General features: G+C 34.0%; 1 protein-coding gene across 2 annotated transcripts; it reads right to left on the bottom strand.

The window, feature by feature from the left end:
- Positions 1 to 672: 672 nt before the first annotated feature.
- Positions 673 to 6,555, bottom strand: LOC145107344 (uncharacterized). Of its 2 annotated transcripts, XM_079044219.1 has the most exons (10): positions 4,966 to 5,082; positions 4,527 to 4,634; positions 4,369 to 4,411; positions 3,492 to 3,583; positions 3,088 to 3,136; positions 2,901 to 2,971; positions 2,312 to 2,431; positions 1,699 to 1,787; positions 869 to 914; positions 673 to 733 (listed from the first exon to the last, which is right to left on the bottom strand). In XM_079044219.1, exons 2-10 carry the CDS (start codon positions 4,596 to 4,598, stop codon positions 701 to 703), a joined length of 615 nt encoding a protein of 204 aa, XP_078900345.1. In that variant the 5' UTR covers positions 4,599 to 4,634; positions 4,966 to 5,082; the 3' UTR covers positions 673 to 700. The 2 variants fall into 2 exon arrangements, 1 of the variants encoding a protein (XP_078900345.1); XR_013707826.1 differs by lacking the exons at positions 673 to 733; positions 869 to 914; positions 1,699 to 1,787; positions 2,312 to 2,431; positions 2,901 to 2,971 and adding an exon at positions 5,608 to 6,555 and having other exon boundaries at positions 3,115 to 3,136; positions 4,966 to 5,155.
- Between the last annotated feature and the right edge of the window lie 17,146 nt (positions 6,556 to 23,701).

Consider the following 23,701-nt stretch of genomic DNA (forward strand, 5'->3'; position numbering starts at 1 on the left):
TGCTGGGGATGCTATTCCGTCAATATGGGACAAAACTTTGTAGCCTTTTGCGTGAAGTTTGAACAGTCGAACCCAAGATGAATACGTGAGCTTGGTGCCATCAAAAACTCTCACTTTGGTTTGTATGTTGGTAACGGTGTAAACCGGATGGATTTCCTAAGTAGGGTTTGTTTCATTTGTACCGGACATGATGAAAGAAGCTAATACAGATCTGGAAAAAAATGAAACAGAAGGAGGCTGCACAGCCGTAGCTGTGAGAAGGAATCAATTCTGGTATTGAGCCCTTGGCTCTGATACCATGTCAGTGTTTGAGATTCAATGCCTATTTCATTGATATGAGCCAATATATATACAGGATTACAAAGGGATAATTGAGGAAAGTCTAATCACCTAGAGAGCTAAATAAGGAACATATAATGTACAGTAAATACAAAATATACAACATAATTATGCGAAATATATGGTTGAAATATTTCGCAAATAATAAGAACAATGTAAATCAACACACCATTGTTTTCACTCTCACTCATTGATTAGAATATAAACAACAAAACCTTCTACAATAGTCTTATTGTTCTTTACTTCATTTCTACAAAGAATGAGTATATATATATATATATATATATATATATATATATATATATATATATATATATATATATATATATATTACTTGTATCTATATCGAAGAATAAAAGTTTCATCCTCTTGCATTCCTTCTTTCATCCAATGCCTGTTTCAAAGAAAGAAACAGGAGAGGTGGAACTGAGTCAAATAATTTTCCCTTTTTGGAAAGTCAATATAGAACCATATAGAAATTGTCAAAAATGGGGCAAAAATTTGAGAATGATAAGAACTTGGAAGATACCTTGCTTTGGAACATTATCATGGTGAGCACCAATGTATCACGCATTCTGCAATAAAGAAAGTGGTTAAATCCAAGAAATAGCAATAAACATTTATTGATTAGTGTATTATAACATTTTACTTTCATTTCTTCCTATTATATTTTTGCACTTTAATAAAATATACTCAATATAGCAATGTCATCTAAATACAAAACACTTTTCACTGCTACAATTGAATAGATTTCTCAAATTGCAATGTCCTTATAGAAAAAAGTATAAAAATATATTAAAAAATAATTACAATGTTATATTCAGGTAAATTTTTCAGAGTACAATGCTTATTAAGATATAAACTGAATGTATAATAATAGAAATAAACAAAAATCGGATGCTATTAAATAGAAAAAAATGAAATTACATTACTATTTCTTTCATTTAGCCCCAAAAAAATACAATACAATGATATCTTGTTGACAACAAAAAGATTGATCCATAAACCAAAGCCCCCAAGAAATCGTTTAATATTATTAAAGTTGAAGGGGAAAAGTGGTACATTTTGACTTTTGAGGTCAAAAAATGTATTTGTAACAAAACTTCCAAATTCAAATTTTTACATGCATTTGTCACTAACTTGCATCAACATTATTTTTTGTTTGTTGTAGTTTTCATAAACCTTAGTGTAGGCAACTAGGCATCAATTCTACCACGAAATTTGATATAAAAAATAGATGATATAAATTTCGAATCTGAAAAGAAGTTTGTTTGACCTCAAAAGTCAAAGAGTTTCATCTCTTTGTTTGTAATAAGTAAAACACTATATAAAATAAAACATGAAGTAAAAATATTTTACCTAACATCATGGAATGTATTAAAAGGGTGTGAAGATCCATCCGAATATGTCAACACAAATTGTGTAGTAAGCCCTGAAGGAATCTTTATCTGCAAAAACATTATAAGAAAGAGATATATGACAATTTATCAAAATCATTAACAATCTGCAAAATCTTAAGCTTTTTAGGGCTATTTTTAATAATAATAGATGATGGGGGCATTTACGTCTTTTGCATAGACTAGAGATTGGATCACACATTTTTTAATTTAATGCTCCATCTTTCCCATGAAAATTGGAGCAATCTCTATTTTTGGAAACTTTCCAAGTTAAAATTTACTTATTCATACACCATAATCATTACGAAAGATCAAAGATTCCCTAACTTTTTTCATTGTTGAAGGGTATTTTGGACATTTGACTAAAAGGTAAGAAGGTATCTACTTTTTAGGCCATTACGTTACATTTTGAATATATTTTGTTCAAAATCGCTTGTTCAATTTCCTTTTCAAGAAACAATGATTTGCTTGCAATAGAAAGTAGAAGCCAAATATATTTCGAAAGTCAAATAGTCAAATATTAAAATACATCTTTAAAGTATATAAAAAAATGAAAATATATTTATTTCACATACCGATACATCATTGGTATATTTGCCTTGGATGAAAATCTCTTGTGTCTGATTGATCTTTACTTGATAATTCGATCGCTTTAAAGTGAAAGTTGTTTGCTCCCAATTTTCAGAAGAATCCATCTGCAAAATCACTCTCAAGTTTTATGACATACTTGGGTTAAAGAAAAACCTTAAATTTAACAAAACTTCTAAGAGCAAATTGGTCAATTTATTCCAATTTTGCAAGTCAAAAACTTCCAAGGGCAAATTGGCCAATATACTTTCATTTCATGCTATTAGAACATTGTAGTTTGAAAAGAAATACCAATTATAGCAATGCAATCAATATACAAAACGTTTTTTCAATGCTAAAATAGGGTGATTTTAGAAAGTATAATGCCCTAATGAGAAAGAAATTTGGAAGTAGAATGGTATTAATTGTGTCAAATTTTTTATAACAAAAAATGTGAAAGTACAATGTTGTAATGGAAATAAATGAAAGCAGGAACTTGGATATTATTATACACAAATAAATAAAGATACAAAAATAAATGAGGGCAAATTTGTAAAAAGTTAGGACTTAAAGTCAATAAGAAAAAAGAAAATTCACCAGAAGTAAAGTAATAAATGATGCTTGACCAGCTGCCATATATTTGTCTATTTCTTGTTGCATTTTTGGATCTGTGAATTATCATATTTCAAAAAAATTAAAAGATAAAAACACAAACTTTTAATTTTTAATAAATTATTCGTCAAAATTACCAATTTAACCTTGTTAATGAGGTTGGTTAACTTACCACACATTATCTTGGTCTGCTCATTGGCAAAAACTCGGACTACTTCCCCCTGAAAACAACAAAGTTTCTCAAAGTTTTAGACTATTACTTTGATAATATAATTTATTAATCATATTTAATGTATTATCATTATTTATAAAAAAATAAAACAGAACCAACATAAAGGTGTTAGTATTAAACTATGAAGAATTATTTTTCAAAAACAACAATTTAAATTACATGTGGATTAAAGCTATTCAATTAGAAAGAAAAGTTGATGATTAATTGATTATATTAACTTAATAGAAGATTACTTTTTCATTTAGTTTTGTATATATACATTATATTATATATCAAGCTAAAAAAAATTAAAAGTTGGTATAGATTTTGAATTTAAAAATTATAGGTTTGAATATTTTTTTTACCTTTCGACCATGATCATCCATTGGTATGCATTCAACACCAATAAGCTTATCAACATCATCAGCTGTAACTAGATACTCTGGTTTTATGGCTCCTGTAGAAAATTTGGAATGAATTACCTTTTTTACCCTTTTGAGAAAAAGGATTAAATGCAAGAAACATAAATGTAATTTCATTGATTCTTTCTATTAAAATATTGTACTTTGAAAAATCTACTAAATCATAGCAATGTCATATACATATACAAGGAGATTTTCTTGGTAAATTTTTCTAAGTAATCAAGTATAAATATCTAATAAAAAAATGCTAAAAATCGGTGGATTTTCCAAAGTATAATCTTGTAATAGGAAACGTAAAATGCTATAATACATGAGAATTAATCAATTTGTGTGCATTAGAAATTTCATACCCTTTTAAAAAGGGTTAAATGCAAGAAACAACAAAGTATTTTCATTGATTTGTTCATTATAGCATTCTACATTCATTTCTTCTTATTACAACATTATACTTAATTTGAATAAGAAAATAATTGGGTATATTTTTCAAAGTATAATGTTTGAATAAGAAAACAATTAAAAGTACAATGCTACAATTGCACAGATTCTTCAAAGTAAAATATTGTAATACAATAAAATGAAGTTATAATGCTATAATACCCAAAATGGCCAAATTAATGCTATTTCTTGCATTTAGCCTTTAACAAAATACACACTTAGTGTCATAAATATGTATAATACATATATAGGGGTCCATCTTTATATCCTTAAACATATCAACTTGTTAAAGTATTGTTTACATCTTGGGGCATTCAAGTAAAAATGTAATTACTAATTACTATTTATTGCATTTAGCAAAATAATTTTAATTTTAAATACTTACCCTCAACTTCCTCCCAAGTCCCATCTAGAAGGTGACGAACCCACTGAAATAAAGGAATATAAATAAATATATAATAATTAATAATATCAATCTCTTCATAGTTAATGTTATATTCTTATTTTATATGCAAATTTTTTAGCTTCTAGAAGCTTATATACCTGAAACTTGCATCGTGAGGTCCCATGCACCGAAAATCCACACCCTAAAAAGTTTACCTCCAGGTTTTGCATCCCCAGTTATTTGGAACTCTTTTATTCCTGGGCGATCTATTGGAAAACATAACTAGTTATAGCAATGGCATAAGGATTAAATGCAAGAAATAACAATGTGCTTTCATTCATTTGTTTATTATATGATCGGACTTTTATTTCTTCCTATTACCACATTGTGATATGAAAAATATTCAATTATAGCAATGTCGTCTATAATTCTGAAATTTTTCCAAAGTAGGTTGCGTAATAAGGAAAAGAATCCGAAAACACAATGATACATTAATGGAAAGAAATGAAGGTAGGATGTTGTAATACACAAATATATGAAAGTATATTTCTATTTGAATTATCTTGCATTTAATGTTTTCATAATTGTGTTTGTTACCTTCTAAGTATGAATCACCTCCATCATCAGATCTATCACTATTCACCCTATTAGAGTCATACTCATGATCATTCTTCTCACCGAACAAAAAGAGATTTTTCATTACAGAAAAAAATACTTTGGAAGTACGATACATCAAGTTATTCTTTTCTCTATGGTCTCTTTCAGCTTGTGAAAATCGTTGCTGACCCTGCAAGAAGAAGAAATAAATAAATATTTTCTGTATAAAACTATAAATGAAATGATTGCAACTCAATGCCAAAAGAAATTCTCATGGCTATTAATCATAGGATAGGGGGAGATGATAGTATAAGTTTAAACATAATCATGCCTAAACAAGCTAAAAGAGTAACAAGTTAAAGAGAAGAATCCAAAATGCAAAAAAAAAATGTCAACCTACTTTCATTTATATGTGTATCATAGCATCATAATTGAGGCATTGTATAATGAAATCTAAAAAATTATAGCATTTTAATTTTAAAATTTCTTACGACAAATCTTTAACCTAATTTTCCAAGAACAATAACTTACGATTATACTCAAATGAAAGTAGGTTGACATTTCAAAATTCTACAAAAGTATATTCACATTTTCTTTCTAAGAAAAGATCTTCAACCTAATTTCCAGGGAACAATAACTTACGATTTGAAATTCCAACGAGATTTGTAGTTGTTTGATAACCACTGCCATTGTTGGACGTTGTTTCCGATCTATATTGAGGCACTGATAAGCAATTCTAGAAAATGTTTGCAATGAATTTGGTTTCACTTGTTTCCTTATATTTGGAAAAACAATTTCATCTATCTTTCCATCTTCATAACAAAGTTGCGCCAAGTGAGATAAGAACCTACGTTCGTCATCATATTTTCCAATAACAGCTAGCCTTCCACATAACACTTCAAAGAGTATCGCACCAAAAGAATACACGTCAGATTCTTTTGTAAGTACTCCGGTTGATACATATAATGGATCAACATACCCTAATGTTCCAGCAGCATTGGTGACAAGAAAAGTAAACGCCTGGTTTGTGGGGCCTATTTTAGACAACCCAAAATCAGAAATCTTTGCATTCCAATTCTCATCCAACAAAACATTTGAGCTCTTTAGGTCACGGTGTAGCACCCTGTGCCCCTCTCCTACATCATTATGCAGGTAATTTAATCCTCGAGCTGCACCAAGACATATATGAATCCTTTGCGCCCATGTAAGATCAGTGTTTAAGTGATTATCGAGGCTTCCATGAATCTCATGCTCATACACAATGATCTTTTCATCACCTTCATCACAGAATCCAACAAGAGAGACGAGATTCTCGTGTTTGTAACTTGAGAGCATCACGATCTCCATCAAGAACTCTTTTTGTCCCTGCCCGCACTTCTCGTCCAACCTTTTTACAGCGACGGTGGTGGATGGCCTGGTGGAAGAGGCGGAGACGACTGGGAGTTGACCCTTGTACACCCTCCCAAATCCACCCTGACCTATGAAATTATTGTCGGAAAAGTTTTCTGTGGCTAATTTGATGGCGTCATGTGAAATTTTAAGGTGGTTGAATTCTTGAATAAGAGACATATAAGATTACTAAATATTGAAAAGATGATTGGAGTGTTGACGTGCAGATAAGCAAGAACAGAACAGCAGGAAAGACATTTGTTGAATATGTAAATGATTTTCTTTTGAGACATTGAGACCACCGCATTGACAATAGAGTCGGTTGACGTTGACCAAAACATTTAAGAAAAATATCTGACTAATATAAGAAAAAACTGCAAAAATGGTCCTTGCATGGTTTTTTCAAGAAAAAAGTTTAAACCATAAAAAAATTGGATTAAAGGTCATCTTTGCCTGCAGCAGATTTTCAAGAAAGTAATTTTACTTAATTATTTTGTAGAATTTTGTTTGCAAACAACAGAAGGATGGAAATTACAGGGATTATAGATGAATGTCACTATATTTTCATGTTTCGATTCTTTTCAGGGAATTGAAGTGTAAAAGAATAAGAGCCGATAACTTTAGCCGGCGTTAATGTTGTTGATGAAGGTTCATGCTTTGTAGTAGGGTGAGCCAAAACCGAACCGATAAAAGAAAAAAACGCTAAAACCGCAACAAACCGCAACCGAGAAACCAAAACCAATGCAAAAACCGATGGTGCGGATTTTATTTTTTGAAAAACCAAATTTATTGGTGCGGTGGAGTTTTTATTTAGAAACCGGACCACCAAAACCGAACCGCACTAAAACTTATAAACAATAAAATAAATCACTAATTTAAATTATATACAATTATACATATTATTTAAAAAACTAATAAATTCTAATTTATACATATATTATATATTGAACTTGACGGTAATTAGTAATTAGCTATTAGGTTTGATCTATTGTCACTTTGTGTTTTGTGTTTGTGACGTAATGATTACGTGTAAAATAAAAATACTATGTAGGCTACAACTTGCAAGCTTGTAACTTGTAAGTGCAAATTGAATAATAGAACGATCTTGGGAATATGGGTTGAAAATGAAGTTATCGAGTAAACAACAAAAAAAAAAAAACTCAAGATTTCGGCTTCTAAATGTGAGGAAACGAAACGGCACCATGACAGACAATCATAAATCTTCACATGAACATCACGGTAAAAAAAAAGGGTATCGACGAACATAAAAAACTGCACCATATGTTTGACTCGGTTTAAAACCGACACCGAACCAATACAAACCGAAACCGCACTAAAAACCGCAAAACCGGACCACTGAAAAACCGCACCCAACGGTTTCTAGAATACAAAAACATCACCTTTTGGTTTGCGGTTCGGTTTGGCCCTAAAACCGCACCAAACCGCACCATGCTCACCCCTAAGTTTGTACATGTGTTCTTTATGTTTTCTATAAGAGTATTTCCTATACATAAATAATTGTTTACATTTTGATTTATGTTGCTATAAAAACAACAAACCTATAAAGAGAATCAGGTTTGAACAAGAAAACAAAGATTAATTTGAAGATTAATTTACAAAAGTTATACAAACCGAAATCTCTAACACAAATGAAACACACTACAACGTTTTTTTTTTTGAACCAAAAAAAAGATTTACAGTGTCAAAGAAGTCATGGCTGGATTTTATAGCCACCCTTCAACACTCTATTTACAATGACACAAATAAGAACTCTAATGAATGCAGATCCTGAGATCCACAATGTGTAAATTAGGGATGTGCTTCGGACAGGAACCGACCCGAACCGGACTGGACCCGAATAACCTGAAACCCGAATTGGATGAAAAGTTGGAACCGAAACCCGGGCCAATTATACTAATACGGGACCGGTTCGGTTCGGGTAGTACAAGTTTAGGTTTGGTTATTAACCCGAAAGGACCAAAATAACATGTACACTATGCTTTTGAACCGAAATGACCCAAATAACTCAAATAAACCAAAATGAACAGAATAACCTAAATAAAGAAATTCTATATCTAGTTCAATAAAAAAATATATTAAACATTGATAATTCATATTCCAAAAATCCATAATTCATATTTAAACATTAAGCATTAAACATCCAAATTAAAATATTAATCTTATTTTTTTTTCCAATATAACAATGACCAAATACAAATTAACTATTCAAGAATATTGATTGGTTGTTTTTCTTTTCCACCTTCATTGTTTATCGCATTTTCCAACACTTTCGCGGTGTCATTGTCTTTCAAAACTTCATCAATGTTATCCATAATTGTATTTCTTGATTTCCTTAGCCAATTTTTGGTTCAAACCAAAGCCTCTAATATATTTGCGGACAAATTTGTTCGGTATGGATCTAATACCCGCCCACTTTGTACTAAAAGTCGCCTCGGACGTAAATGTAGAAATTTGTAGTCCCAAAATATCTATCAACATAAAGAAGCAAAGTGTTAAAATATAATTATAAAAAAGTATACAAATAAATAAAGTTATATCTTTCTCCATACAAGATAGAATAGGATAAAGAGATGCATTTTGTTTCCACCAAAGTAGAATATCAAAATCTTTATTGTATTTAAGTGACCGCTCGTTTAAGTATCATGTCAACTCCGTTTCTGTTGATGTCGATGGGTAATCTACTTGTACTATTAAATCGCCCATGAAGTCATTCTCATCATCAAGCATAACTACATCTTCATGAGCATGTGTTTGACTTTGCGAAGACTTGATATTTTCAAACTTTGCTTTGTAGAAATTAAAAAATTTCTCAAATCTTTTTTTCAATATCTCGTATTAAGGCCTTACCCTTCAAAGCGACTTCCGAGTTGAATATGGGAGGTTCTCCGATATTCTTTAACTTAATCAACTTCTCAAAGGCTTGTTGAAGAAACTCAAACTTCAACTGTGGATCTATTACGGCCACAAAGTACCAAAAGTCGTTTAATTTTTCAAGGTCATCCCGATACTTATCGTATTTCTCAATCATATCCTTCTCATTCAAGAAAATTTGGGGAGTTGACACCTAATCCCTAATGTGTTTGTACACATCGCATATTTCTGTAAAAAAAACGATGTGTCATAGGTTTTGTTGAAATCTTCTTCTACGGGGGACACAACATCTCGAGCATATGTAGGATCTATTACAAAATAAGTGTAAGTTAAAAAAAAACAACTTTAATACCCCCTATTTAGAGGCATGCATCTTTATGAATATACAATCAAAAATAGCATAAAATAGTGTAAACAGTATGTTAAATTGTGAACTACATGCTGAAAAAAAATCAAGCAAACCGGACAAATAATGAAGAAGCTATGAGAGTTCAAAGTTGGCAAAAAAAATATGCAAACATGTTGAATAAGAAAAAACAGCTTCAATACTTTCTGTTTATGGGCGTGTATCTCATTGATTTAGCAAAGGTATATATTTTTATCCCCTCCCCCAATCTTAACTTGGAATGGGTCCAACAACTTTAACTTTTTACCCAAAATACTCTTGTTTCATTCCACATAAGGATTTTATAAAAATATTAGCCAACATACTCTTGTGAACGGGTTTCCAAAACCTTTACAAAATAAATTAATTTGTGTATAATGGTTTGAGATTTATGTGTCGTTTGTTTTTTCGAAGCGAAAATGTATGAAGTCTGTGGACCACCTCTTTGTAGCAGAAGAGGATGACCAAATGGCTGCAGCATGTAATAAAAAGTTTGTTTGTTTTTAACCTCTACAGACTGCTGCAATTGTTGGTCAAAGGTTGACCTGGTAATTAGGAAGAAAATAAAGCACATGACAGTCATGACCGTTGGAAAAATGGACTGTTCCTATTATTTCTCTTTTCTGTTAATTTTAGTAGTTTAAATAGCATAGTTTAGATGTTACAAATCATCAGTCGAAATTTCCTTGTACAACAACTCAATCATTAGGTTGCTATTCTTCATTCAATAAAGAAGTAATCATTCGACTATCTATTTCCAGTTTTACCCCTGTTAATTCCTTGTTGTTTACTGTTCCATTGCTTGATCCCCAACATTTGGTATCAGAGCTAAACAGATCCTAATCACTTGCATTCCTAAGTATCCTCGATTCAACAATATGACAGCCTCATAATCATCAAATCAGCCCAAAGATAGCCCCCTCACTCTTCAATGCCCGATGTTGACTTCACTAAACTACAATACCTGGTCGATTAAGATGGAAGCCATCATGGATGCCCATGGGTTATGGGATGCCATCGAGCCACCAACCGGAGTGGTTGTGGATGAGAAAAAGAGCAAGCATGCTCAAGCTTTCATTTTCCAATCTATCCCAGAGGAGATACTTGCACAGGCTTCCAAGAAGAAGACAACCAAGGAGGTTTGGGACTCTCTAAAGTCACGGTTTGTGGGTGCAGAAAGGGTCCAAAAGGAAAGACTCTGGGTACTGAAGAGTGAGTTTGAAGCACTCCAAATAAAGGAAACAGAAACCATAGAAGATTATGCAGGAAAGGTATCAGCCATGATGTGACAACCCGAAACTTTTTCTGTTTCCATCATGCAATTTCCGTTAATGAAATTTGAAATTTTATTAATCTTCCGCCGAACCTTTGATTTAGAAAATCATCTGGTATTATATAATTAAACTTACGTATGCAATTTGGAACCAAAACTGCGCAAAACTCGAATTATCCTCGAAAAGCATCATGTTCACGGCCTGACTGGAGTTCACGGCCGTAAACCTGTTTACGGCCATAAACTCGTTTGCGGCCAGTGTCGGGTGGACCCCACCCACCGACCACAAAACCCCTATATATATGAGACCCCCACCCTCATTTGAACACCTTTGACCGAAAACTCTCTCTTTCTCTCTCTAAAACTCTTGACCGTAAACACCTAGAAGGCCTCCAATCTTCGAGGAAACACCGAGAAACACCGTTTAGAGTTATTTCGGGGCATCTGTAACACATTTCTCTTCGAAATCAGCACCCTTGTTCTTGAGTTTACGATCCATCTTGAAAGACCGTAAAATCGTTTACGACCCATCTTCAAAGACCGTAAACCCATTTACGACCCATCTTCAAAGACCGTAAACCCATTTACGGCCCATCTTCAAAGACCGTAAACCCAGTTCACGACCATAAACTCTTCATGGCCGCAAACTCTTTCTAAGTGGTGAAAGTTCGTTTTATCGATTCAAGCAAGTTCCAGATTCCGTTAAGTGCCGCGTACAACAACTCGAGGATCTTCATTTCAATCGACGCTTTCACACAACAACGATGAGTTCATACCCCTACACTTTTACTAGTTTTAAACCGTTTTCAGGGGGAGAATACAAGCTAAACCATAAGTGCTTTTGTAAATTAATACAAAGAGCTTTTAACAAATATAAAACTCATGCAATTCTCATCCTTTAACCCTTTTGTACCATGTTGAGCATAAGGGAAGTTTTCAACTTATCACTAAATTGCATAGTTTTCCGGACTCGATATTCACTACGCTATACATGCAAACTATAATTGGTATAGTTTGGGATTTTCAAAACATAACAAGTACAGAAACTGTCACTACTAAACATATATGATAGATTTAGTTATAGTTTACACCACAACATGAACATGGCATTCATAACTGTAATTGTCACTACATACGGCATACTTACGGATTTCACTACGGTATAACGCTACAACACTACATGTAAACTAGATTGTACGATACTGTGAGGCTCTACTTCAACAGTGTAACCTTAGGGTACAGGGATAAATCCTATCATAGTATAACCAGAGTCTCCCGGAGGGAGAGCGTGAGATTTGTGAATAGATCTATTCGGGACTGACAATCCCACACCTGAACTGCTAGCTACAGTTAGGCGGGCACGCCTGGGGTGAACAAATGTCATTTAGCTTAACGCCTGAAGAATGTTATAAAGGTCTCTAGTCATTCAAGTATGGTTATACGACTCACAATATGTATAAATCACCTTTAGTTTGCAAGTTGGCACCCTTCAACAGTTTTATTTATACTAAATAGAACTAATACACACTACAACTAGAGAATTTCCTGGTTTTTCAAACAGAACCGATTATACAATGGTTTCACGTACGAAATACTTATACATCATGATTAGCATTAGCTAGTCACATGAAGTATTATTTACGCATATCACTACAGTTTTCAGTAACGAACATTCATGGTCCTATACAAATTTAAAACACTACATTTTCACTAAAGAAAATATCGGATTTTCTTGAATCTATACGAACACCTTTACAAGCTCATCAACAAGTTTTCATTACAAAATACCACTTATGAACTCACCAGCTTTATGCTGATATTCTTTCAAACTGCTTGTATTCTCAGTAAATCAGTAGACAAGTATGTTGGAAAATTTAGTATAAATATTTATATTTTTACTAACTTTGGACATATATAAATATATACATATGTTGTATATATAACTAACTCTAAGCGGGTTTGTGTTCTCCTCCACGAGGACTTCAAAACGATATATTATATGTCCAAAATAGAGTATATGTGAATGAGGTATCGATACTCAAAGATGGGTATTTGAGAATAAATTTAGCAAAAAGAGAGAAATGTGGGAATGATTCCTACATTGGTAGAAAGACCAAACCAAATAAGGTTTATAAGCTTGAATGCATGAAAGGCTTACAAGCTTGTGTCTATGGTTATGCTACAATTCCTACCCGCGCGTAGGGGGGGGGGTGCAAATCTTGGATTCCGTAGAAAAAAAACACCGAACTCGTGCATGGGCGCGACCTGCGAACACGAATGCAGCTCCGAAAACTCGAGCGCGCGCTACCCTCGTTTTGGTCCCTATTTTTGAATTCTGTAACGGATGCATTAATTGCGTAATTAATGACATTTATTGGCATTAAATGCTCAATCAATTAGTGATTTGTTTCCATTACACAATTCAACTATAAAAGAAGACCTTGCCGTCTCATTCAAACACACGAATGAAAATACTCTTCTTCTTCCTCCTTCTCTGTACTCCTGCTTCTGGAGATTCTTTCAGGCAAGTTGTAATATCCGGCAGTACACAATACTTCTAAGGTTGTTATACCCTGGGAACAGACGACGAATCTGTTTAAGGGAATCGAGTCTAACTCGAGCCTCAGCCACATCGTTTGCTGCTAATCTTTTCTTTATAGGAACCTTTCTAAGAGGAAAACGAAGACCTTTTACTAACAGTCTTAAACAGATTGAGCATCAGCCTGCCCCTCAGCAATTACAGGAGCATTTTCTGTTAGGAATCGAGTCAGGTTCAAGGTGGTTAAGTAGAATAGCATCTTCTGTTGCCACCTCTTGAAGTTCAGACCAAAAAAATTTTCAGGTCTCTCAGCATGATTAGCCATGATGTTTGGAACTGATGTATTTGGGTTCACAGCAGGGTTAGCACCAGCAGCAGGAGTTCCAGTAGCAGCGGAAGTTCCAGACATTCTGAAAGAATGTAACCACAGTTAAATAGATTACAGGAAAAAACCGATACAAAATCGATTTAGAATAAAAGAAAAGGAAAAACGAAATGGTTAGAACAAAGAATAAATATGTTTAAGACTGTTAGTAAAAGGTCTTGGACTTGACTCATAACAGATTTTGAGTCAACCATTTTGTATTCCAAGAACTTAGCAACAACATGCTTCTTGGTTCCAGCATCTTCTGTCTTATACTTCCTTTCCAAAGACTCCCATAGTTCCTTAGCAGTTGCAACTTTACAATAAACATTGTAAAGTGCATCAGCCAGTCCATTCAACACATAGTTGCGGCACAGAAATTCTGAATGCTTCCATGCATCCACTGCATTGCGAAAAATGGAATTCGTCATGAATTCACATCAACCTATTCACCCCAATCTAATGGAATTGCTGAAAGAAAGAACCGTACCTTGAAAGAAATGGTCGATGCCATGATAATTAGTTCGGGTGTAAACCAGTCAATGTGGGGGGAAGCTATTATGTCGGCTAACTATCTTCTAAATAAGATACCTCACAAAGAAAAGAATGAAACACCGTATGAACTTTGGATGGGAAGAAAGCCATCATATAAGTACTTACGGGTGTAGGGGTGCCTAGCTAAAGTTGTAGTACCACCGCCTAAGGTACAAAAGTTAGGGCCTAAAATAGTGGATTGTGTATTCATTGGATATGCACAAAGTAGTAGTGCTTATCGGTTCCTTGTGCATGATTCTAAGAATCCTGAAATACACAAGAATACCATAATGGAATCAAGGAATGCTTCATTCTTTGAAGATGTGTTTCCTTGTTTGAACAAGGAAGTTGAAAGCCCATCTTTACCAAATAACGAAGCTGTTCGAGAGGAAGAACAAGCTCAATCTGAGGAAGAAGAGATAGAACTCAGAAGAAGTAAGAGGGCTAGAGTTGAAAAATCATTTGGTGATGATTTTTACACCTATGTGGTGGAAAGTGAACCTAAAACCTACCAAGAGGCAGTTACTTCTTCTGAGGGACCTCAATGGAAAGAAGCCATCAAAAATGAGGTAGAATCTATCTTACAAAATCATACGTGGGAACTAGTGGATCTACCTCCAGGTAGCAAGCACTGGGTTACCGTTGGATTTTTAAGAGAAAGATGAAACCTGATGGCAGTATTGATAAATACAAGGCAAGACTAGTAATCAAAGGTCATAGACAAAAAGAAGGTCTAGATTACTTTGATACGTATTCGCCGGTAACGCGGATAACATCCATTAGATTAGTTCTTGCCATTGCAGCTATCAGAAACTTGCAAGTTCATCAAATGGATGTGAAAACGGCTTTCCTAAATGGGGAGTTCGAAGAAGAAATTTATATGGAGCAACCTGAGGGCTTCATTGCCTCGGGACAAGAGAACAAGGTTTGTAAACTTGTTAAGTCTCTATATGGATTAAAAAAAGCTCCTAAACAATGGCATCAAAAGTTTGATCAAGTCATGATGGAAAGTGGCTTTAGAAACAATGAGTGTGATAAGTGTATCTATGTGAAAAACACCACTCATGGTTATGTCATCTTGTGTTTGTATGTTGATGATATGCTCATCATCGGTAGTGATGACAAGATAATAAGATCCACGAAGGATATGTTGAAATCCAGGTTCGACATGAAAGATATGGGTTTAGCTGATGTGATTCTTGGAGTCAAGATCACAAGAACCCAAAGTGGTTTGATTTTAAGTCAAACACACTATGTGGATAAGATTCTTGAAAATTTTTCCAAGGGAGACACTAGCATAGCTAGAACTCCAATTGACACTAGTCAACATCTACGTAAAAATAGAGGTGATAGTGTTAATCAAGTGGAATATTCAAGAATTATTGGCAGTCTGATGTATCTAATGAGTTGTACCAGACCTGACTTAGCATATGATGTGACCAGAATAAGTAGATACACTAGTAAACCCAGTTCTGAACACTGGAAGAATATTACTAGGTTGCTAAGGTATGTGAGATACACACGAGAATATGGACTGCATTATCGCAGACATCCAGCAGTTATAGAAGGATACACATATGCAAATTGGATATCTGACATAAAAGATTCCAGATCTACAAGTGGATATGTGTTTACACTTGGAGGTGCTGCTGTAGCATGGAAATCATCCAAGCAAACAGTTATATCTGGATCCACGATGGAATTTGAATTTATCGCCTTAGATATTTGTGCTGAAGAGGCGGAGTGGCTACGCCAATTTGTAGAGGACATTCCCGAATGGCCCAAGCTGGTAATGGCCATATGTATACATTGTGATAACCAATCGGCAATTGGTAGAGCTCAAAGTACAACGTATAATGGGAAATCAAGGCACATTAGACGTAGATATAAAACGATACGACAACTAATCTCTACGGGGGTTATCACGGTTGACTTGGTGAAGTCAAAGGATAACATTGTGGATCCTCTTACAAAAGGCTTGAGTAGAGATGTAGTTTATAAGTCGTCAAGAGGAATGGGACTAAAGCCCATGAATGAATAAATTCATACGAAGGAAACCTTACCCAGAAGACTGGAGATCCCAAGATCTGGGTTCAAAAGGATAACCTAACTGTATGAGTGAGGCATGTCACTGTGGGGGAGTTAACATTACATACTAGTCCATTCCTATATGTAGTGACAAAATTAGGCTAAACATATGGTTTTTAATGATTCTTGGAATCACCTATGTGAGAGAGAAGTGGGGTCGATTCGAGGGGAATTATAGGGGCACAATTCCTAAAGCTCTTGCAGAACCAGGCTAGTGTTCATGACCAAAACAAACACGTTTATGAGGATATGACCTTGTCAGGGAGAATCCTGTGATATTTACATTGTCGTCTACATAAATGGCGGTTTAGTTCAAAGACAACGAGATCTTCTAACTGCTAGGAGAGATTAAGTGTAACTTCTTAAGGGAGGGTTCAAAGGGTAATACCTGTGACAACCCGAAACTTTTATCCTGTGCAATTGATCTGTATATCAATATTAAACTCGAATTTATCATCTTTTAACGAAATTGTGGGTCCATATTGTTGGGTTTTGAGCATTCTAACACTCCTATGGTGTACATGCAACCCTAAATACCTTGGATCTATGTTTTCTCTATTATACATGCAAATATCAATTTTCCAAGGTATTGTTCTAACTAGCATAATATAAAGTACAAATAATATAAATTCTAGTAGAGTTACATACCTCTTGTTTGGTGCTTGATTCCATGGAGCTCAAGAGTCTAGCGCCCCAAATGTGACACCTCAAATGATTCACACAACATCATATGCACTTGGAATAACTTAGAGAGAAATCATCACTTCATGAAATCGGCTTACCCTCTTCATGCATACATGGTGTCCCTTTTTTGCACAAAATAAGATGCTTATATAGTTGTTACAATTAGGGTAAACCCTAATTGTCATGGATTTCCATTTCCTTGGATCCATGGGTTCAAATACACCATGGAGCATCCATGGAGCATCCTAATGGGTTTTAGCCCAACTTGATAATCTATGGAGCATTAGCCCACTATATAAGTATGGATGATTTACACAATCAAACCATATATTTAATTAGTCTTCTTTTGATCACTTAATTAATTCTAGATTAATTCTTGATCAATACTAATTAAATAATCTTATTAATATATTAGAACTTATAATATATTAATAAACCTTAAGTGTTATTTCCCATATTTTAGTCTATCTAAATGCATGATGCCATGCAACCCAAATGGACCATGCCGGGTCGGGTCAAGTATATACCAATTATAGTTATGGACTTAGACACTAATCCAACAGTCTCCCACTTGGATAAGTCTAATAACTATTATTGCAAGTACGCCTTCATAACCTGACCAACAATCGTAGCTCTTAAAAGCTGCTGCCGAACTCTGAACAAATCAATGACACGTCCATTAGATAAGTGATCATATATTCCTCCATTCTAGATATCATATGGACTGAGACATGGATTATAATCATTCTCTCTGTCCATTTGTTGTTTCCTGATTTCTGATTTATGACGACTGACTAATTGAACAAATCAAATTAGTCCAGGCCCGGCCGAGCACTTACGTTTTTGTCATCACTAAATCATCGAGGGGCCCACAGATATCGCTTTTATCCCTTTGAGGGTAAGAGGAATGGATAAACTTCGACTCATATGCTTGTACTGACTACTTGTTGAATCATACACAAAGGCACGTTTTATAACATCGAGTTACCAATGCGTTTTCGTGCAATCAATGTATAACCAACTCATAGTCAACAACTCATATCTCTAGGTTTGAAGAATATAAGATATTATTGTCTCATGATCACTCGTGATAAAATCCATGAAGTGATTCAAATGAGCGTGGGTTGAATCCAATACTCAGAACTTATGAGCACTCATGAATGTTGTAGCAACCATTGCTATGTCTAATGCACACTAGACAAATCATACAAGCCAAATTCATGACAGTCTTGATTCATATCTACTTCCAACATATGACCGACTGTGGATGGTTTGAATAACTTAGTCATTCGGGAAGAATGACCTAGTTATTCTGGAAGTCAAAACATGCAAAGTGAAACACAAAAATAATACTAATCATGTATGGCCCCAACACTTTGAGTGTAAATAAAAACCCTTTTATCTAAGCACCATATTGATTACTCTATTAATGTTTCGATTAATCAACTTAATACTTGAATTGAAACAATAGTCATGCCATGCTCCAAGCATGCACACTATGTTCGTCCAAACAATAGCTATGCCATACTACAAGTATGCACACTATGTTTACATATGATCCTCTCTTTGTGAAACAGATCGATTGAAAACATTTCAATGATGCTCATTTCACAATCCCAAATCCTTTACAATAAATGCAAGAATACCAAAATTCTTGTCATTTACCGTAATCTTGTTAGATTCTAAACTTATATGCAATAATCCTCTTGTAATGAATATGCACACAAGTCACAAAGACTTGGCAACAGACATTACAAAATATTCCAATGGAAAGCAATTCCATGGAAACGAAGTCTCAAATTCAAAGTACATTCCTTTGAATATCCTTCTTTGCATTAAGTTCTTTAATCTTACACAGATTCAAAAAATAACTTCCACCTATGGAAACAATTCCATATTCCCATTTTGACCATCACTTTTTGAACAAGAGTTGCCTCTTTTCAAAATATGTCAATATGATCCTTACTCTATACTTCCAATTGTCCATGAGTAACCAATCTTTGGTAAACTTCAAATTGTCGTCGACAATTGCTTAATCATTTTAGTCATATCCAGTTCTAATCCCTTTTCCCTTCTTAATGCCCTAAGCATTAGGAAAATTTAGAATGGATGAATATTATAGCACATGCAATCGATCCTATATCCTAAGCATATGGGACATGATTCATGCTATAAAATTTTTTATTTGCCATGTTCTCACAATTCGAATTATGAAGAGGTATGCCGTAATCATAATCGAATTTTTAGAACGCAACATATATAGAATTTCCTTATGTTGAACCATTCCAACATAACATTCTTATATATCCTTGACTAAAGTAGATTAAAATCTCAATCTAAGCTTGTAGAATTGGAATGAAGTATAAAATCCTCTCCCTTAATTATAGCAAAACAACTTTTCAAAGCGAATTGAAACTTTTGTTTTGTATAATTAACATTGCTAGCTTGCAACATAATCATCATGCTCCCACTAGCATAATGATTATTATCTTACTAGCATAACACTTATGCTCCCACTAGCTTTGAAATGTATCCAGAAATCAACAGGACCTCTAGAAATCAATACTTTATTGTCTTTCTTACCAAAGTTCAGATTTCTGATACGAGATTGGTTTGATGATACTTTATCAAAATCATACACCTTTCCTTAGATAGCTCACATGTTTGTCTAGACAGTTTGCAATTCTCACTAGTTAGTGTGCCGGTTAACCACACACGCTCCACAAACTATATGAGAATGAAAATATCACAACTGCTATCTACTTAAAATCCATTTAGTGAAAGCGTTTCCTCACCATCATTTTCATGAATCGAAGAGAAACCTTATGACACTTAGATTTTTATGGTGTATGTGTTCCTATCCATGTGAATTTGTCATAACCATAATCACAAGACAAGGTTAGTGGCAAATCCAAACACATATGGACTGAACTTGTTCAATCTTAATTTCTTCCCACCCGGCAGCACAAGGGTCTACCATTGCTTCCAGGTTGTTATGCAAACAATTGAGAACTCATAGAACTCACAAGCATAGTCAACTTTTAACTGGAATAGACACAGAAATAAGAATATGTCAACACGATAGGTTACAAACCTCAAGTCGTGGGCTAGTGATTAACAAAACTCTTGATTAGTTCTTGAAACTATTTCAGGATCTTGTAAACTCCCACTGTCCTCTTGACATATAATACTCTCTTGCCCAATACTCAAGAGATAGTGCGGATTTTTTTACAAACACTTCACACGATTGGCCTTAGTTGGTCTTTGTTTTATCCAAAGCATCACAACTTACCAATTTCAAATGTACAAGAGTAAGAAAACATTTTACTCTACATTTGACAAGTGTTTTAAACCTTTCTTAAGATTATGTCACTCAAGGCTCAATCTTGGAGTATGACTCTAAGATTTTATTTTGGAATGAAGTATGATTTATCTTTTGATTTATCCATTTCCACAACTCACGATTCCTCTCCTTAGCCAACAAATGCACTAAGGTGTCCTTAGAGGATCAATTGTGATATGGTTCCATAATCACTAGGATAATCATAAAACAAGATACACAAGTACTCTCCCATCTCTTTAGATTGGAGAAACTTTTATCTTTCTGCCTTATTTGATTCTTCTTATTATTCTGCCATATATTGAAACTTTTCCAATGTTTCAGCATTACACTTAAACTTGTAAGCATAATCATATTTACTAAAATTTAGTAAATCATAACGAATAATCTTATCAACCTTTGTGGTGGACCTGACTAGTGCACAACCTAATGTACTCGATCCTTTAGTCCTTCGCTTGACTCACATGCGAATGTGAACAAGGAATTAGTCTTAATTTACCAAAGATGAAAAATCTCATTCATCACACAATACAACTTGCATGATTCCAAGTTTCTATCCAACTGAAACTTGGGTGATGAGAATCTTTCCTTATTTGATAAATTATGACACTACCACAAACGAAAGAATCAAATTCATTTTCCAATATTGCTTATTGATGGAAACATATAAACAACAATTTTTCACAAATGCCTTTGTAAGGATACTTAAAATAAATAAAATCAAAAACTTTTCGTTTATTTTAAAACTTGCAGAAAAACTTATCCTTACAATGCAAATTCATATGAAAACTTTGTTGTTATCTATTCCTAAGCAATATCTCATAACTCTTATGCAGTGGCTCAAAATTCTGGTCATCGAACCATACGATCAGAATCAGCACACTTTTTCTTTAAGCTTCCTTTGATTCTTCAAAAGCATCAAAATGTAATTACATTACATCATGTATTAAGAATCTCCAAAAGAGACTTAATAGAGTTAGATAATGGACTTTACCTGAAGTAGAGTCAAACTTTTGACTTTACCATCCTTATGAGGTTTCAGGTAAATTCGACAGCTTCGCAACCAATGCCCCTTTCCTTTGGCAATAGGCACATATGGACTCTTTGGGAATGGTATATGGGACTATCTCAGACTTAGCCTTTCTCTTTACCATTTGGTCAACCGATTTGACTATGGCCGATCCCTTTCCATTGGGAAGAGAAAGTTTTTCTGGATTTCCAGTGTTACCATTGTCAATGTCCATGAAGTTTTGGGAAGTCGATCTTCTAATCAAATTTTCTTTACCAGTGTTCCAAATCATTGCTGATTCAGCATCACCAAGCAAATAGATAAGATCATTAAAGGGTCATGTCATGATCTGTCATCAGGGAGTGACTGAAGAACCAAGTCAACAGCCAGCTACCTCGAGACTTCGACACCCGACTCTCCCAGCTTGTCAATATGTGACTTAATCTCCAAGACCTAAGCACATATATACTTTGTTTGCCAATAGGGATTGAGTGACTTAGAACTTATCAAGTCTTGAAACTTGTGGGATAGGGAGATTTATTGGAGGAGGTAGAGGAAATGAAGTATGATTTCCAGTCCCATTAGTGCTCAATAAAGGGATTAGTCTTTCACCTTGATTGCTTTTTGGGATATCATCTTCATTAGGAAGCTTGTTCCTAAAGATTTGGGAAGACCATAGTTGTCTAAACTAGACATGTATAAGAGAGAAATTCAAGTTAGTTGATGTATAGTCCTTAATATAACACCCAATATGAAATATTAAGGCTAGGACCCAACAACCTATTTATAACTGGAAGAGGGATGCCGTAATCCAAATTATAAAATAGTTGAATGTAGGTAAATGACGATTTACCAATTTCCACCATGAAAAACGACATATAATTAAGTTTTAATTGGATTTGAAACTCCTAGATCTTTTGAGATACATTGAACTTTCAATGGCATGTTTGAATCTCGATTGTGCCCTCTCAAGTTTGTGACTGGGATGCCGAGGATCACAAAGAAGGTGTGAATAACCATGCAAATTGACTTGGTACCCTTAACTTTATCACCTAATCGATATGCCGGTTAGCCACACAGCTCCACCGATCTATAATAAGGTCAAGTTACCCTTTGCCACTCTTACTAGTCCTTATTAGTGTGCCGGTTAACCACACACGCTCCGCTAATCGACTTGGTAAGGTACAAAGTGTAATTTCATGGGTTAGCACCTATTTCACATATTCCTAAGTAACTAAGATTGGGAATTTATAAGTGTTTAGTTACCTAGTATTTTTCATTATACTTTTAATGAAGGGAGAATTATAGTCCTTTCCTACCCGTTCGGCTAACGACCCTCCACCAGTCAAGGAAGCGGTGGGTGAGAGTGGACACCCACTAAACTGCCATTTTATAGGCAGTAACCTTATACCCCCCTTGTAGACCGGCTTCGTGAATGAGGCCTACTAATGGTAAGATTGACTTTATCTTATACATATCTATATAATTAAAATTATAATAATAGTATAAGGGTGTATTTTAAACATTTAAAATACTTGGTGGTTTAATCTATTAATTAAACTATACTCTTAATTTAATTAAACTTAAACCATGTCTTTATGGAATCATTAACTCTTTTAATCAAACACTTTAATCAATTTAATGAAGTCCATAAAGTTTGAATTTTAGCTTTTAAAATTCTAAGGGTTCAATTTGAAATTAAAGTATACATGAAGAGTAACTTTACAAATTCCAAAACTTGAGGGCAAGTTTTGAAACTATTCAAGACTTTTCATTTCATAACTTATGAGGTTTATGTACATTAAAATGAAGACACTTCATTTTTATGTAACTCCTTATCTTTTAATGATATCTTTTAAAGAAGTGACTCTTTAACATCCATAACTTGAGGACAAGTTATGGAGTCATAAAATAATTAAATGAAAAAGACTCTTCATTTTTATGTAACCTGTGGCACTTTTATGAGTTTTAAGATTCATAAAAATGACTTTTCATATAACTTGAAGACAAATTACAAAAACATATTTTATGAACTAACTCTAGATTAATTTGGATCAAAAACAACTAAAACACAATTTTTTTTCATTAATCTAAACTAACTCATAAATCAAGGAAACATAAAAAAACTTTTGGTAATCCATAACTTGAGGACACGTTATGGAGTCCATACAATTTCATTGAGATCAAGAATTATACTAACAAACAATCTGCACATAATTCCTATGATCTACAAAAACTC

The sequence above is a fragment of the Lactuca virosa genome, chromosome 1, assembly GCF_052849685.1.
Source record: "Lactuca virosa cultivar CGN04683 chromosome 1, Lactuca_virosa_CGN04683_v6, whole genome shotgun sequence".
Lineage (NCBI taxonomy): Eukaryota > Viridiplantae > Streptophyta > Magnoliopsida > Asterales > Asteraceae > Lactuca > Lactuca virosa.